The 18719-nt window shown below is 43.5% G+C and overlaps 1 protein-coding gene across 2 annotated transcripts in view; it reads right to left on the bottom strand.

Annotated features, from left to right (window-relative positions):
- Nucleotides 1-654: 654 nt before the first annotated feature.
- Nucleotides 655-18719, bottom strand: part of BRINP1 (BMP/retinoic acid inducible neural specific 1) — a 295700-nt gene continuing 277635 nt past the window's right edge. Inside the window, exons 8-9 of one of the 2 annotated variants that reach the window (XR_012247410.1) lie at nt 4330-5520; nt 655-1909 (exon numbers count right to left, since the gene is read on the bottom strand). Coding sequence is in view for 1 of the 2 variants with exons in the window: in XM_073639712.1 (XP_073495813.1) it covers nt 4380-5520 (1141 nt within the window). In the remaining variant the exon portion in view is untranslated. Of the gene's footprint in view, nt 5521-18719 lie in introns of both variants that reach the window. The other variant, XM_073639712.1, reaches the window with a different exon arrangement.

The following is an 18719-nucleotide window of genomic DNA, read 5'->3' as shown; positions in this document are numbered from 1 at the left end:
AAAAGCTTTCCATTATGGCCATCCCCATGTACATTTACCCAGACTGACTCTACATTGTCGCAGCTCCTCCCAATGTCGTCATTGAGCACAGATCTTAAGTTGGATTTAACGAAAATACACACCCCTCCACCTTTTTGGTCTTTCCTGTCCTTTCTAAATGTGGTTTAACCCTCAATGTTTGTCACCCAGTCATGGCTTTCATCCAGGTAGACAGAAATCCAATGCACATATTTTTCGAGGTACATGCAGCTATTTTGCCCCATTTATGATGGATCTTCACAGGCACCAGGGCCAAGGTTCAATGTTACCTCTATAACTCCCGAATGTTACTCTGCCAAGTAACACAATGCATAAAGAAAATATAAGGCATTCATTCACATTTTGGAAAAAAAAATACAAATTACAGGAAACTTTTCTAGAAAGCCATAACTCCCACATTTCAGAAAACAGCTTTTAACCCTTATACTGTTTCATTTATATTTCCATATATATTGATATTGAATATTAGTTTTTTTTTAATACTTTCTTTGTATAACTCTATTAAGTCTGTTCATGTTCAATATAACAGATTAATTACTCTGGTGATAAAACCTTTCTCCCTGGCTGCGATCTAAATCATTTTCTACAAAAAAAAAAAAACAATGAAACCAATGATTAACAAAAAACAGTATGTCGTTTACTAACTTCCTTCTTTTCATTTTTTAATGTCCTTCACAATAAACATGTGTAGCTTTGAGTTTTCATTAACATACTGTGAGAACTCATCTCTCATTGCATAATGTCATTATTTATCTTGTATACTGCAGAAGCCGAGTCATCAGACGACACACTGGTCTAACACAGACCTCCCGTGGATTTTTCTTCATCGTAAGTTCCCAGGACACCTTCATTGTCATTTTAATAGCCGCAGACCTGCAAACGTGTACAATATTGTTTACATTTTAATTCCCTCCAAAAAAAAAAAAAATTAATATCAAGCCGAACAAATATGAATAAGACAGTTTGTTGGCTTAATTAAAAGATTCCAAAAAGTATTAGTAAAAAAAAAAATTGACCAATCTTTACGATTTTTGATGATACAATTTTTTTTTTTTTTTTTTTTTTTTTTACCTGAACTCATCAAGCTTTAGGCTGATCTGACATGGGAATATTACAATGTCACAACAGTCAATGTACACAGTAGGAATTTTCGGCTATAATAATGCATATTGTGGAGTTAACACTCTTTCGAAAGCTCTCCGTGTAAGGGACAAACCATTCTTCTCTATCATTTCCTTTTTTTTTTTTTTTTTTAACGTTTCACTCAACATTACACTCTACTCGGTTATCATTGTAGAGTATGTATGTGCTTGTGCGTCCACTTTCACCCACCGCGCCATCCAGCATCCCATGCAGTCAGGTCTCAGCTTGGTGTGTCAATATTTGATATAATTAAGGAGGAACATGCTGGCATTTGCAGAATTAGTAGCTTGTCATCCTCCTATTTGGTTTATAATTCTCATCATTGTTATTTTATATTTTACATTTTACAAGTTTAATATACAGAAAAAGAAAGATTCTCTCCCTTGTAGGGGGGTAAATGTTTTTTTGTTTTTTTTATGGCAGTTTACTCCCTTTACTGCTGGTATTTTCAAGGCTCATGCAGGAGGTCACTAAATTTCTGAAGCATCTCTCCCCAGTCTTACTTGCCGTGTTCTGAACACGGCTGTGTGCTTCTCTCATGTCTTCCCCCTCCTAGGGCAGTGATTGTCTGACTCTGGTATGGGTTAACCCACTTCATGAATACGGTTATGGGATTGGTAGACTTGTTTCGAGGCTTTGTCAGTGGACCAAACTGATGGGGTAACTGCCATGGGGATCGATTGGAGGGCTGCTTGTTGGATGTCAAATGTCCTTAAGCTGAATTTATCTAGGTAAAAAAAAAAAAAAGAGACATAATGCGTAACACTTATGTAGCGAAAAGGATTGTGCATTTTGTAAACGTCTAGAATATTTTGGTACTGTGCCTCTCTTTTTTTGTTTTTTTTAGAACATCAGTACATATTTGGCACTGCCTGAAAATGAGCATGCTAACATAGAGTATGACTACATACTTCCGTACACTTTAAAATAATCTCCACATTGTTTGCTTTACATAAACCCCCACAGATGCTGGTGTATCTATTTACTATCATTTGTCAAAATCCGTGAAAATGGCTGCAAAATGACAATGAATTGCAAAAAAAAAAAAAAAATCATGTTGGTCCCAAAGCGTAGACTTAAAAACCTACCAGCCTTACTGAGTCTAACATCAGGGATCGCTGCTCTATTTGCGTAGATCTGGTAATAATGTGGCGTGATATGATTGAACGACACATAATAACATCTGTCCTAACACAGAACTTATCTTACACTAATGAATGTTTTATCATCTCGACGATGGAAGACTCGGTCTTCTATGCACTACTAGGCTATGGACTTTAAAACAAGTCTTGGGATATAAGTTAAAATATAATCAGTAGAAAATAGATTTGATAAGGATATGATGAGGTCTAAAATAAATAGTTTTTCACCAACTATAATTCTATAGATTCTATTCTGCCATAGGATTTATTAGGTTGTATTAAAATAGCCCTGTTCTGTACAATAACTGAGCAAATCAGCCAAAGTAGGGATGAATGTAATAAAAAATAATATTTCACGAAGTTCATTAATGACTTTCTGGCCATAGGATACTATTGTGGATGTTCTAACAAACTATTGTCCTGTGCTCAACTCTTGTTGCAGTGTAAGTTATTCCTTGACTTCTATACTAAGACTCGGGGAAAATCATGTTTGTGATCACTGCAGTATCATTAAATTGGTAAAAGATAGAATATTTGACGAAAATCTAATGTTGCTTCATATTTACTTTTAAGCCTGAGGCTACGTGGCAATTTTGACCTCTTCCAACCAAAATTTGCTCGCTTCTAGAGATGAGCGAACCCAAACTTAAAAGTTCTGTGTTCGTACCGGACAGTTACTGTCCAGTGCTAAACACCGAAACACAAACTTTAACCGGAAGCCCTTGCAGTATTCGGAGTTCCGGGGGAAGTCCGTTGCAGAGGGAGAGAAAAAGAGTTTTCCGGCTCAACAGTTCGGGTCCCTATTGTTTTCAATGGGGTTGGGGTTCTGGTTCAAGAGCGGGTACAGTTCTTGTACCTGAACCAAACTTTGAAATAAAGTTCAGGTTGGGTACTAGAACCCGAACTTCCACGGGTCCGCTCATCCCTGCTCGATGCCCTTTTTGGAGCCACATTGGAAGCCGCAGAGTACTGGAGTCGCGACAAGTACATTTTTTGCAAAAAGTAAGGACTAGTTGGATGTTTAGCATCTCGCTTGTGAAGGTCGCCCTACTGTGTGGGTCACAATGCAACCTCCAATAACTAGGGGTCAAATCCAAAAAAGGCATCGATCACGAAAATATGGCACCAATAGAAGTCTGTAGGTTTCATTTTATCTACTACACTTCAAATTTTATTCCAAGGCATACAGAGGACTCGGAATCTTACATCTCGGTCTGTAACAATGAAAAGGGGGCATCTTCTACATCTAGAAGTCAGATTTTACCATCACAGGTGGGGATTCTTTACTGTAAGAGCAGTAAGACTATGTTTACGTAGTTATTAAACTGAATAAGTCCAAGAAACGTTCTGGATTCCTTTCTTGAAATAATATAATATACATTTTATAGGTAATAGATTTCTGCAGATGGGACATTGATCCAGGGATTTATTCTGATTGCCATGTTTTGAGCTGGGAAGGATTTTTTTTTTCTAATATGGGATAATTAGCATTTCCTTCTTGAGGGTTTATGTTTTTTTCTTTGGATCGGCACATCAGAATTACAGGCTAGATTCAGTGGACCTGATTCTTTTTTTTTTTTTTTTTTTAAATTTCAACAACTATCTAGTGCAGGAGGCCTAAAGTTGGAGAATACACTTACTTAAGTCTCCAGAAGCTACAGTTGTATGTAGGCCATCCTTAATTAAGTCATAAATCAACACTAAATAGCTTCACTAACATAAAAATAGCAATGACCGAAAAGTCTAATGATTTAACTCCGATAAACCTAGCTTATATTATAATTTCTCTATAAATGTTTGATAAAGATTTAGCACTTAATTATAATTTAAAGGACTTAAAATCTGAAGACCCTGTATGGATAACAACTGATCACACCCTCCAAAATGTAATAAAAGGAAGTATGTAAATATACTCCATTTTTATCGTTTGCAGCATAATCATAGTCAGGTCATAAGGTAGATTCTAAGGTAATTAAAGTTCATCTAATTCCCTCAGAGTTTTCACCTCTGGACTTCCAAAATAAATGTTTTGACTCAGAGGAAGGCATGGGAGGGTTAACATAATTTGACTGTCATATGATCAGGTTGCTTCAGAATCTCAGTGTTGTACAAGTCCAGTGCATGATTGACCCGTATGATTTCACTATTGGTCAACTTCAAGCGATGCTTCAGCATACAGGAAAAGAGGTCCAGCTGGGGTTTTCCTGGTCCAGCTGGAGGAGCTAAGCGGTTGATTCTTTCCCGGACGTCCAACATAAGCAACATAACAGAGGATGAAGAATAAAATTGGCCACCTTGGGAGTAAGACTGGTTTACTTGTTGAACTGCACTACGCAAAAGATCTGGGTTAAATCTCAAGCTGAAACCATATAACTGGACCTCAGAAATCTTCACGTAAAACTGCCTTTTTGTAGGATCCGACAAGTCCACTGGGCCTTGTCCTGTATCGTTACGCATGAGTGTAGGTAGACGTGTACGACTGCGAAGGTAAATGTGTACAGTTTCAAAAAAGGTCTTCCAGCGGTTTCCCAAGAGAAGAGTCCAATTAAAACATTGACTGTTTTGAAGACGTGTCTTCTCCCATCTTGGATAACCGTGTTCTCCAAAAGGCATACTCCAACCTTCGGAATGGCTGCCGCTGAATGGGTTTACATAGACAAAGAAGCTTGGATCCAGAGTGGTGTTCCTGGCCTGACAGATACGCATAGACATTCCAATGACCATGTGGAGGAACTCAACTCGGTTCTTGTTGCTTTTTAAGGTGAGTGACATTCTTTTTCTCCAGCGTGGGTCAAAATATGTGTCTAATCGAATCTCGTTACTAATGAAGGTTGTATGCACATGGAGACGGGAGTCCATCTTCTGCAATAGGTACCGGAGCTCCTGGTCTTGGAAGTCCAACTCTGTTTCTAGGCTTATGAATTGCTCACTTCTCTCGGAATCTACATTCTGAGCCTCACACCGACCACGATATAATTTGTAACCTTTATTACATGAGCCACATAGGGAGATATTAGCCATGCTGCACATTGCACAACTTTGGTTGCCTCCTATAATACATGGAATGGGTCGCTGGCAAAGCATGCTTCCTCCATGGCAAACACAATTCCGCTGACTTTCTAAGAATGTGCCCCAGAAGCCATTTTCATTGCAGTAAAGGAGAGACTGCACTCGAGCCAGCCATTGTTGAATAGATCTAAAACAAGAAAATACAACAGTCAGAAACTGGAAAATAAAATGGGATTTTTTTTTAAAGTGGACATTTGCCTATGTTTATTTTTACGGAAACTGTCTACTCAACAATACCAAAATACTTATTTTATAAGTTTACAGGGTTGTAAACTTTAACAAATATTGCTACTATAAATATATAAAACTTATAAATATACTTTTATTTTCAAACATCTAACAATCTCAGTGTATGCTGTCAGGATTCTCCAGTGACGATGTCTTAAGTGAGCGGTCGTGTGACCAGAAGTATGAGATTTGCATACTCCTCGCCACATTCCGACTAGATGTGTCCAAACTCACTCAATTCACTTGCATTGAGCAAAGACGCTCACGTCTAAATGACATGTGACCACAATTTTGCAAATCACATACAGTACAGACCAAAAGTTTGGACACACCTTCTCATTTAAAGATTTTTCTGTATTTTCATGACTATGAAAATTGTACATTCACACTGAAGGCATCAAAACTATGAATTAACACATGTGGAATTATATACTTAACAAAAAAGTGTGAAACAGCTGAAAATATGTCTTATATTCTAGGTTCTTCAAAGTAACATAGTAACATAGTAACATAGTTTTTAAGGTTGAAGGAAGACTAAGTCCATCTAGTTCAACCCATAGCCTAACATGTTGATCCAGAGGAAGGCAAAAAAAACCATGTGGCAAACACTAAGCTCCACATTGGGGAAAAAAATTCCTTCCCGACTCCATACGACAATCAGACTAGTTCCCTGGATCAAAGCCCTTTCAAGGAATCTAGTATTTATAACCTGTAATATTATACTTTTCAAGAAAGGCATCCATGCCCTTCTTAAATTTTAGCAGTGAATCACTCATTACAACATCATGCGGCAGAGAGCTCCATAGTCTCACTGCTCTTACAGTAAAGAATCCGCGTCTGTGATTATGATTAAACCTTCTTTCCTCCAGACGTAGAAGATGCCCCCTTGTCCCCGTCTCAGGCCTCAGAGTAAAAAGATCAGTATAAAGGACTCTGTACTGTCCCCTCATATACTTGTACATAGTAATAAGATCACCCCTCAGCCTTCGTTTTTCCACAGTAAGTGACCCCGTGTAATAACCTGTCTTGGTATTGCAGACCCCTCAGTCCTCTAATAACCTTGGTCGCTCTTCTCTGCACCCTCTCTAGTTCAGCTATGTCTTTCTTATACACCGGAGACCAGAACTGTACACAGTATTCTACGTGTGGTCGCACTAATGACTTGTATAGAGGTAAAATTATGTTCTCCTCATGAGCATCTATGCCTCTTTTAATGCATCCCATTATTTTATTTGCCTTTGCAGCAGCTGCCTGACACTGGCCACTAAACGTGAGCTTGTCATCCACCAATACACCCAGGTCTTTTTCAGTTACAGTTTTGCCCAGTGTTTTACAATTAAGCATATAATTATACATTTTATTTCCTCTGCCCAAGTGCATTACCTTACATTTATCCCCATTAAAGCTCATTTGCCATTTATCAGCCCAAGCTTCTAGTTTACATAGATCCTCCTGTAATATAAAATTCTCCTCCTCTGTATTGATTACCCTGCAGAGTTTAGTGTCATCTGAAAATATTGAAATATTACTCTGTATGCCCCCTACAAGGTCATTAATAAATATGTTAAAAAGAAGGGGGCCCAATACTGACCCCTGTGGTACCCCACTGTTAACTGAGACCCAGTCTGACTGTTTTCCATTAATAACCACCCTTTGTTTCCTATCACTGAGCCAATTCTTAACCCACATACATATATTTTCCCCTATCCCCATTGTTCTCATTTTATGTATCAACCTTTTGTGTGGAACCGTATGAAAAGCTTTTGAAAAGTCCATATAAACAACATCCACTGCATTTCCTTCGTCCAGTCCAGAACTTGCCTCCTCATAAAAACTGATCAGATTAGTTTGACAGGAACGGTCCCTCGTAAACCCATGTTGATATTGGGTCATGAGGTTATTCTTCTTCAGATACTCTAGAATAGCATCTCTTAGGAAATCCTCCAGGATTTTACCCACAGTAGAGGTTAAGCTTACCGGCATATAATTTCCAAGTTCGGTTTTTGTCCCCTTTTTGAATATTGGCACCACATTTGCTATACGCCAGTCCTGTGGTACAGACCCTGTTATTATGGAATCTTTAAAGATTAAAAATAATGGTCTATCTATGACGTTACTTAATTCCTGCAGTACTCGTGGGTGTATCCCATCCGGGCCCGGGGATTTGTCAACTTTAGTGATTTTTAGACACCGCCGTACTTCCTGCTGGGTTAAGCAAGTGACATTTACTGGAGAATTTTTGTTATCACTAATCATGTTTTCTGTCATGCGATTTTCCTGTGTAAATACGGTTGAAAAAAAATCATTTAGCATATTGGCTTTTTCCTCATCCTCATCCACCATTTCACCCAGACTATTTTTAAGGGGGCCTACACTATCATTTTTTAGTTTTTTACTATTTATGTAGTTAAAGAATATTTTGGGGTTATTTATACTTTCTCTGGCAATGATTCTCTCTGCCTTAATCTTTGCTGCCTTGATTTGGTTTTTACATAATTTATTTAATTTTCTATATTTATTTAATGCCTCATCACTACCTACTTGCTTTAGTTCTCTAAATGCTTTCTTTTTGTCACTTATTGCGCCCCTTACAGCTCTATTTAGCCATAGTGGTTTCCTCCTATTTCTAGCATGTTTATTCCCATAGGGTATATATTGTGCACAGGTCCTATTCAGGATGCTAATAAATGTCTCCCATTTGCTTTGTGTAGCTTTATGTCTCAGGATATCGTCCCAGTTTATTGCACTAAGATCATCTTTTAACCGTTGGAAATTTGCCTTCCTGAAGTTTAGTGTCCTTGTAACCCCTCTACTACACATCTTATTAAAGGTTATATGAAAACGTATTATTTTGTGATCACTATTACCCTAGTGACCCCCAACTCGTATATTTGATATGCGGTCTGGCCTATTGGTTAATATTAGGTCTAGCAGTGCCCCCCTTCTTGTTGGGTCCTGAACCAGTTGTGAAAGGTAATTGTCTCTCATAGTAGTCAAAAACCTATTTCATTTGCTTGAACTACATGTTTCTGTCCCCCAATGTATTTCAGGGTAGTTGAAGTCTCCCATAATAATGACTTCTCCTTGAGTCGCTGCTTCATCTATTTGCTTTACGAGGATATTCTCCGCTACTTCCATTATTTTTGGAGACTTATAACAAACTCCTATCAGTAATTTATTATTTTTTCCCCCTCCCCTTATCTCCACCCACAGGGACTCTACATTTTCATTAGATTCACATCTATCCTCCCGCAAGACAGGTTTTAAGGATGATTTTACATATAAACACACACCCCCCCTCGCTTGTTTGTACGGTCATTTCTGAACAGACTATAGCCCTGTAAATTAACTGCCCAGTCATGGCTCTCGTCCAGCCACGTCTCAGATATCCCTATCATGTCATAATTATTTTCCAACAAAATTAATTCTAATTCCTCCATTTTGTTGGTGAGGCTTCTGGCATTAGTGTACATGCATTTTATGTATCTCTCTGTACCTCTATTCCTTCTTACTTTATTGACTGTTCTAACCCCACCCCCAATTTCTTTATTTGTGCCCAGGTCACTATCTGCACTATCTTCCCCACCTATAAAATGAATACCCTCCCTCCCAATCCCTAGTTTAAACACTCCCCCAACCTTCTAGCCATTTTCTCCCCCAGCACAGCTGCACCCTCCCCATTAAGGTGCAGCCGATCCCTAGCGTAGAGTCTGTAGCCAACTGAGAAGTCGGCCCAGTTCTCCAGGAACCCAAATCCCTCCTTCCGACACCAGTTCTTGAGCCACTTATTTATCTCCCTAATCTCCCGTTGCCTCTCTGGCGTGGCACGTGGTACCGGTAGTATTTCAGAAAATACTACCTTGGAGGTCCTTGCTTTCAGCTTGCAGCCTAATTCCCTGAAATCATATGTAAGGACCTTTCACCTACCTCTAACTTTGTCATTTGTGCCAATGTGCACCTTGACCGCTGGGTCCTCACCAGCCCCTCCCAGTAATCTGTCAACCCGATCAGCGATGTGCCGGACTCGAGCGCCAGGTAGGCAGCACACTGTTCGACGATCCCTGTCTTTGTGACAGATTGCCCTATCTGTTCCTCTAATAATTGAGTCCCCCACTACCAGCACCTGCCTGGCCTGCCCTACTCTCCTATTTCCCTCTTTACTGGAGCTGACACTCCTCCGGCTTTCAGGGGACATGCCTTGCTGCAGTAGTGCTACCCCTGTACCATCACTCCCCTCATCTGCCAACTTTGCAAACTTATTGGGGTGTGCCAGATCAGGACTAGCCTCCCTGGCACTCTTCCCTCTACCACCCCCCTTCTAACTGTCACCCAACTAGCGACCTCACTGTCCTGCAGCTCCCGACTACCACCCTCCCCCACATCTACCCCAGTGAGCTGCTGCTCAGTGAGCAGCAGACTCCTTTCCATGTTGTCAATGGATCTCAGTGTTGCCAGCTGCTCATTTAGATCCAGTATCTGGGCTTCCAAACGCACAACGTGCACACATCTCGCGCAGCAGTAAGCAACCTCGACCGGCTGTTCAAGGAATACATACATGTGGCAAGATGTACACTGGATAGCATTGTCAATAATGGAGCTCATTTCCTAATGGGGATTGCAATATACAGAATGTTAAGTAAAAAGTAAAGTAAAGAAATTAATGAAATACAGTCAGCAATTCAGTCCAAAGTCCTCCCTTCCAAACTCCCTGAATACAAAGTCACTGAAAAACAAGTCACACACTTACTTTCGTTTGCACTTACGCTCCGGACACACTCAGCTCGTTCACACTCGCAAACTAAGAGATTTAAAGAGTGTTTTGTTTTTTTCTCCCTTTTCCAGCAATGCACCCTTCACCTCAATGCACTTCCAAAGGACTGAATGCCCAACCAGCTGCCCCTTATAAACCCTTAATTATGACCACTTCCCCTTAATTAACCCCTTGTGAGTAAAGCTACACCTCAGGATTTTAGTGCAATGTAGTTAACCCTTAAATACACAGGTAGTAAACTAAGAAACTAAAACTGTAGTGAGAAAATAGGTTATAAAAAGCCCAATAAATCTAAACAGGTAGAAAAGCACTCAGCAGGTCACAATGCAGCACTCACCGCAATTCACACAGGTATTTTCTGCAGGATTCCCAATACCTCTTCAGTGAAAAACAAGTCACACACTTACTTTCGTTCGCACTTACGCTCCGGACACACGCAGCTCGTTCACACTCGCAAACTAACAGATTTAAAGAGTTTTTTTTTTTTTCCCTTTTCCAGCAATGCACCCTTCACCTCAATGCACTTCCAAAAGTAGCCACCTTTTGCTTTGATGACTGCTTTGCACACTCTTGGCATTCTCTTGATGAGCTTCAAGAGGTAGTCACCGGAAATACTGTAGTTTTCACTTCACAGGTGTGCCCTGTCAGGTTTAATAAGTGGGATTTCTTGCCTTATAAATGGGGTTGGGACCATCAGTTGTGTTGTGCAGAAGTCTGGTGGATACACAGCTGATAGTCCTACTGAATAGACTGTTAGAATTTGTAATATGGCAAGAAAAAAGCAGCTAAGTAAAGAAAAATGAGTGGCCATCATTACTTTAAGAAATGAAGGTCAGTCAGTGTGAAAAATTGGGAAAACTTTGAAAATGTCCCCAAGTGCAGTTGCAAAAACCATCAAGCGCTACAAAGAAACTGGCTCACATGAGGACCGCCTCAGGAAAGGAAGACCAAGAGTCACCTCTGTTTCTGAGGATAAGTTTATCCGAGTCACCAGCCTCAGAAATCGCAGGTTAACAGCAGCTCAGATTAGAGACCAGGTCAATGCCACACAGAGTTCTAGCAGCAGACACATCTCTTCAACAACTGTTAAGAGGAAACTTTGTGCAGCAGGCCTTCTTGGTAAAATAGCTGCTAGGAAACCACTGCTAAGGACAAGCAACAAGCTTAAGAGATTTGTTTGGGCTAAAGAACACAAGGAATGGACATTAGACCAGTGGAAATCTGTGCTTTGGTCTGATGAGTCCAAATTTGAGATCTTTGGTTCCAACCACCGTGTCTTTGTGCGAAGCAGAAAAGGTGAACGGATGGACTCTACATGCCTGGTTCCCACCGTGAAGCATGGAGGAGGAGGTGTGATGGTGTGGGGGTGCTTTGCTGGTGACACTGTTGGGGATTTATTTAAAATTGAAGGCATACTGAACCAGCATGGCTACCACAGCACATTGCAGCGGCATGCTATTCCATCCGGTTTGCGTTTAGCTGGACCATCATTTATTTTTCAACAGAAAAATGACCCCAAACACACCTCCAGGCTGTGTAAGGGCTATCTGACCAAAAAGGAGAGTGATGGGGTGCTACGCCAGATGACCTGGCCTCCACAGTCACCAAACCTGAACCCAATCGAGATGGTTTGGAGTGAGCTGGACCGCAGAGTGAAGGCAAAAGGTCCAACAAGTGCTAAGCATCTCTGGGAACTCCTTCAAGATTGTTGGAAGACCATTTCCGGTGACTACCTATTGAAGCTCATCAAGAGAATGCCAAGAGTGTGCAAAGCAGTCATCAAAGCAAAAGGTGGCTACTTTGAAGAACCTAGAATATAAGACATATTTTCAGTTGTTTCACACTTTTTTCTTAAGTATATAATTCCACATGTGTTAATTCATAGTTTTGATGCCTTCAGTGTGAATGTACAATTTTCATAGTCATGAAAATACAGAAAAATATTTAAATGAGAAGGTGTGTCCCAACTTTTGGTCTATACTGTACTTGTGGTCATGCATCTGCTCACTCCCGGCGCTGTCACCGAAGAATACTGACAGCGCACGCTATGTGGTGTTAGGATTAGTGTTGAGCGAATTTGTTCGGCATTTCAAATTCGGGTTTGTGTTCGGGTTCCGGCTTGTTCGTGCCAAAAAATCGGCTCCGCTCACGAACATCCCTGATTTGCCACGCTGTCACACAGATGTTATTATGCGAACAAGCCGGAAACCCGAACACGAACCCGAATTTGAAATGCCGAACAAATTCGCTCAACACTAATTAGGATTCATAAGTCTGCAGTCGCGTAAAGCAGACTTGGACCACAAGCCTGGACACATACATTATTGAATAAGCTATAGGCACAAAAGGATTTGGGATTCTTTCACATATAAATTTTTTTGGTACGGGTGCTATGTGATATTTTTGCGGATAGATTACAGACTCATTACAATCAATGTGCCTTTTTACATGCCATTTTTTTGCAGACCTATTGTCTTGCTTTGATCTATGCTGATCAATCTTGCCAAAGAAATTCCATGGTCTCATAAAAATATAGATAGCACGTGGTATTTTACTGTTTAATGGGTAATAGAAACTAAGAATTTTTTTTCTTCATATGACAAAAATGGATGCAACAAGGACTTTAAAAACTTACTCACAGACCAAAAATGGCACATTAACAAAAACATAGATCATGTTTCATGATTTAGAAAATAAATTAAGCTGGATACCCTCCTTAACCTTTTAAAATTGAAAATAATATTACAAATTAAAATAATTTCACTATGCATAATATTTTGTACTACATCTTCAAATGATAGTACATCGTATATACATATCTATACATAGAGCAGGTGAAATGAGTATTGAACATGTCACCACTGGAACCTTTAGTAGTTTAGAAATTCTTCTGTAGCTAATGCCATTACTATGTTTTGCAACAATAAGGTTGTGAAGGTCTTGAGACAGCTCACTAGTTTTTACTTATCATGAGATATTTCTTGTGTGGAACTTTGGTAATGAGACACCTTTTTATAGACCATCAGTTGAATCCGCGGATATTATTTTTCACTAAATGGCAGGATTGGTTTCTAATTACTGATAGATTTCAGCTGGTGTCAGGACTTTCCAGGGCTTTTTGCACCTCTCTTTCTTCATGGGTTCACTGCTTTTTCCCTGTGTCATTTCTCATTATGACAAATAACTTAATTTACGGACATCTATGGTTTGATTTCTTTGCCTGTGTGGATTGGTTGGGTTGTTACCGACATCTGGTGAGAATTTTATGTCAATACTCAATAGCACCTTTAGAAATATATTTACTCAGAAAATTGGTGACGTTTTCAATACTTATTTCCCTCGCTGTATACACTCTTCAATACTAAAATTACAACACGAACAAGAAAAAGTTGTAGAATTATGAAAATTACAGCATCGATAGGCATATTAATGTTATGTAAATGATGAAACAATGGAAACAAAAAATTCAAAATGGGGATACAAGTTCGGAGACACTGTAGGTCATGGTAGCATATTTAGGCCATGCATGTGTGTCACCCCAGGCATGGATGCCACAAACTTGTAAGGCTGTGTCTGAGAGCAGGAGGGAGGTTCTCTGGTCATGGACCATTTGCATGCAGCACCTCCTGTCCCAGGCCAGTAGGGGGAGCAGGCTGCCCCTATAAAAACTGGTACTGAGGGCAGGGTTAGGGAGCCCAGGACCCACTTTTGAAGCATCCAGAAGGGTTCCCAGAAGAGAGGGACAGGTCAGCCGCAGCTGAGGAGTCCAGGAGGCAAAGGATGCGCAGAAAGCCAGGGACAGAGGCGACGAGAGCTGGTCCTGGCAGAGAGAGAGATTACACAACCGGACATTGGGGTCCGAGGCTGTCAGGTTGCAGGTCCTGCAGCAGAAAACCAACCCGCAAGGGATTTCAGGTCCCTTGGCCAAGAAGCCTGGAGGCTCCGCCACACAGAAGGACCGGTACAGCACGGAGAAGCTACAGGTACCTAAGGCCATACAGGCATAGTACACGGCAAGCTCAGGGACGTGGGCTATCATACCACTAAAGGGGGAGATAGTCAGCAAGGGCAGAGAGAGATAACGGTAGGCCTACCCACTCACCCTGACCAGCGGAGCTCGCCCGAATGCCCTCAGACACCCAGGTCCATTCCTACCCTGTACTCCTGGTGGGTCTGTGATAAGATCAGTAAAAGACCCTGGACTGCATTCTTGGACTCTGTGTGGTTACTGCTGCGCCTGCACCATCACCCCCAGCATCCTATTACCTGACCTGAGGCTACACTCCTCCCGTGGGGATTCGTACTATTCCCTGCTGCATCCCCAACACCAGCCTCAGCGGTCTGCCTTGCAGCGGCGGTCCTCCCTGACCGCAATCCACGGGTGGCATAGTCGGACATTACCTACAGCACATCATAGACTACCATTGGTCTGACCACCCTGAGCCACGGGACCGGGTCGGCACTACTACTCCCAGCATTGCCCTGAAGTCCGGTCTCGAGTGCCCCACGGCCGAGGGGGTGAGTCAGCTTTGGCGTAGTCGGCAGGATTGAGACCAACCCGCCGTACCTGAAGAAGAGGTTTCCCGCCATCCGGAGCCGTTTCCCGCCATTTTCAGCCGTCTCCCGCCATCTTCCGTCGGTTCCCGCCATCTTCAGCCATTTTCCCGCCATCGGACGCCATCTTCAGGACGCCTCTCGGGAAGAAGAGGGGCGTGGACGTCCAAACTGCGCGAGACCTGAAGCTCCGCCCCACGCACCGATGCTGCGCAAGGTCCTGGAAGGGAGAGAGAGCGACGCTGACGTCACCAGGACGCGACGCAAGGTCCTCATCCGGAGCAGCACCAGCGGAGCCGCGGCCTACAGAAGAGGATCGTCGGAAGGTAAGCCACGCTTAACTAGGGGGGAGGAAGATGACGGACACGGAGGGGCCTTCTACAACCAGCGGGGCTGCAGCAGCGGTGATGCCGTTCTCTATGCCCTACATCCCCGGAGCAGCCTGGCTGCCCCAATGCTCAGGGGAATCCCATACCTTAACTGACTTTAGGGAAAGACTGCACAGTTTGTTCAAAGTTTATCCCCTGCCGGAAGAACAGAAAGTGAGCATTCTAAAGGGGCAGCTCACCGGTGCAGCCCAGCGGGAAGTGAAATCATGGTCAGATGAAGAGAAAAAGACAGTAAAGGACATTCTGACCCGGCTGCGGAGTACCTTTGATACCTGTACCTCAGCAGAAATAAAAATGTGGTTCTATGGCTGTAAGCAGCGGGCCCAGGATAGTATCAGAGACTATGCCTTGAACCTGCAAGAAGCCCTGAGAGCTATAAAACAAGCTGACCCTGGTAGCGTGCAGGACTCTGATAAACTGTTGACTGACCAGTTCATAGAAGGTCTGCTGTCCAGCTCCCACATAACCCAGCTGCGCCTCATGGCCCTACAGAACCCGATTTGACTTTTGCGCAGTTCAAGGATCGGGCCATCCGAGTGCTTAGAGAACCCGCAGCAGGTGGCGCTGTAGCTTCCCGGCGCCCTGCCATCACTTACCACCAGGGGGCAGCGCCCTACCCTGCAGACCTTGTGGGGGCTGATGCACAGGCCCTAAATCCATCCCAGCCTGCAGACCTGCACCATCAGGTCCAGGAGCTAACAAAGAGTGTGGCTGCATTAACCAGGACCGTACAGTCATTGCAGGTGGAACCGTTAAGACCAATCGAGCTGGCTTCCAGTCCGGAGGATGTCCCGTGGCGTCGACAGAGGAGGATCCCGCCGTTCAGAGGGAGGCCCGCCGACCGCTACGCTGAGGATGGACAGCTGATTTGCCGCCGTTGCAGTCAGCCAGGACACATAGCAAGGTACTGTACTTTAAATGGGTCCGACCTGGGGCAGAGGGCCAACCCCCAGGCATAAGGTCATCAGGCCCATCTAATTGGCGTGATAAGTACGTGGGAGGATGCCCGGTCTTACCCGTAGTTCTAGACGGTATCCCCATGAGTGCACTGATGGACACCGGGTCTCAAGTGACTACCATCCCCTACGTACTTTTCAAGCAGTACTGGAGTGACGCTGACATAACCCGCTACCCAGACAATGACTTAAGCATCATTGCCAGCAATGGCCAACCCGTGTCGCAGGTGGGGTTCAGAGAGATGACCATCAAGATTGGTAAGGAGGAACTGCCGGCACAGGGAGTGATCATTGTGGACATTGACCGTCGTGAAAGTCACCCTAAAATAACTGTGGGTACTAATGTGATTGAAAACTGTCTTTCAGAAGTAATTGTGATTTTACAGCAGGTGGTGATGAATGCGAGCTCCAGCCAACAGAGGGTCCTCCAGAAAGTGATAAGAGCCCTGATGAGACGGCAGCAGGTAGAACTGTCTGGTGGTGAGATTGGTAGCGTAAGAATGAGTGACCCATTCCCCATTTCCATGCCTCCCAAAAGTTAAATGATGATCTGGTGTCGGACTGCAATCGGGTTGAGAGGCAGAGACTACCAAGCCATGGTAGAACCCGTGTACTCAAACAGCAGGCCCACCATTTTGACAGCCCGGGGGGTGGTTGATGTCCGTCTTGGGAGGGTGCCCGTTCGCATTCTCAACATTGGGGAGAGGGAGGTACACTTACCCAGGTACGCTACACTTGCCAAATTGTTTGCCGTCCAACACAATGCTATCAGGGCCGTGGAACCGTTGCCTCCATCTCCTCAGGCGGAGGGTAATGGCTCCCAGAAACAAAAGGAGGACTGGTGCCAGAAACTCCATGTGGGTGCTGACTCCAATCCCCTGCACCAAAAACAAGGAGTCTACCGGGTGGTTCAGGAGTACGAAAGAATCTTTAGTAAGCACCTGCTAGACTTCGGCAGAGTAAAAGGGATAGAACACCATATCCCCATGGGGAGCCAACCACCAATAAAAGAGCAATAAAAGAGAGACACAGGCCTGCACCCCCTGCACATTATCAGAACGCCAAGGGTATGCTGAGAGAAATGAAAGAAGCTGGGGTCATTAGAGATAGCTGTAGCCCCTGGGCAGCTCCCTTAGTTTTGGTAAAAAAGAAAGACGGTACCATGAGAATGTGCGTGGACTATAGGCATGTCAATCGTATCACCCATAAAGATGCGTACCCGTTAACTAGGATAGAGGAGTCTTTAGCAGCTCTAAAATCAGCTAATTTCTTCTCTACTTTGGACCTTACTAGCGGGTACTGGCAGGTTCCTGTGGCAGAGGCTGACAAGGAGAAGACCGCCTTCACCACCCCGATGGGACTGAGTGAGTTCAACTGTATGCCCTTCGGGCTCTGCAATGCACCAGGGACGTTCCAGAGGCTGATGGAATGCTGTCTAGGGCACCGAAACGTCTAGACGGTTCTCCTTTACCTGGACGATGTGATCGTCTATTCGAAGACTTACGAGGACCATCTAAAGCACCTGGCCGAGGTGTTCGAAGCCCTGGCAGGCTACAGCCTGAAAGTGAAGCCTTCAAAGTGCCACCTGTTAAAACCGAAGGTCCAATATCTAGGACACGTGGTGAGTGCAGAGGGAGTAGCCCCCGACCCCGACAAAGTTACAGCCATCAAGAGCTGGCCAAGCCCCTCTAACATCAAGGAAGTGAGGCAATTCCTCGGGTTGGTAGGCTACTACCGAAGGTTCATTCCCGGGTTCACTAAGATGGCAGCCCCTATGCAGGACCTCCTGATAGGGCAATCTAAATCCAGAAGTCACAAGCCACCCTTCAAGTGGGACAAGCCGGAAGAGGAGTCCTTCCGCCAGTTGAAGATGGCCCTCATGGGGGATGAGATCCTGGCCTACCCCGATTATGGTCAGCCTTTTATCCTCCACACAGATGCCAGTAATGTGGGGCTGGGAGCCGTACTGTCACAGAACCAACAGGGCAGAGAAAGGGCGATCGCGTATGCCAGCCGGAAGCTGAGGCCCACTGAAAGAAACCCAGAGAACTACAGCTCCTTCAAGCTAGAATTCTTGGCAGTGGTGTGGGCCGTCACAGAACGGTTTAAGCATTACCTGGCCTCCGCAAAGTTCACCGTGTACACGGACAACAACCCGTTGACACATCTGGACAATGCAAGACTAGGTGCCCTAGAACAGCGGTGGATGGCCCGGCTATCCAATTACGACTTCACAATCAAATACCGGGCAGGCAGAACCAACGCAGACGCCCTATCAAGAATGCCCCATCTACCTGAAGGAGAAAACAACTCGGAAGAGCTGGAGGAAATAGAGCTCCCTGCGTTCCACCGGTATGGGGCCACTCAGTATTCTCACCGGGTAAGAGACAAAGACTTGACCACCGTCATGTTCAATCCCTTACCCCAC

This window comes from Phyllobates terribilis, unplaced genomic scaffold (genome assembly GCF_046119375.1).
Source record: "Phyllobates terribilis strain yellow unplaced genomic scaffold, ASM4611937v1 Scaffold_7__3_contigs__length_470593459, whole genome shotgun sequence".
Lineage (NCBI taxonomy): Eukaryota > Metazoa > Chordata > Amphibia > Anura > Dendrobatidae > Phyllobates > Phyllobates terribilis.
Note: the sequence above shows the minus strand (reverse complement) of the source record. Positions and strands in the feature narration are given on the sequence as shown.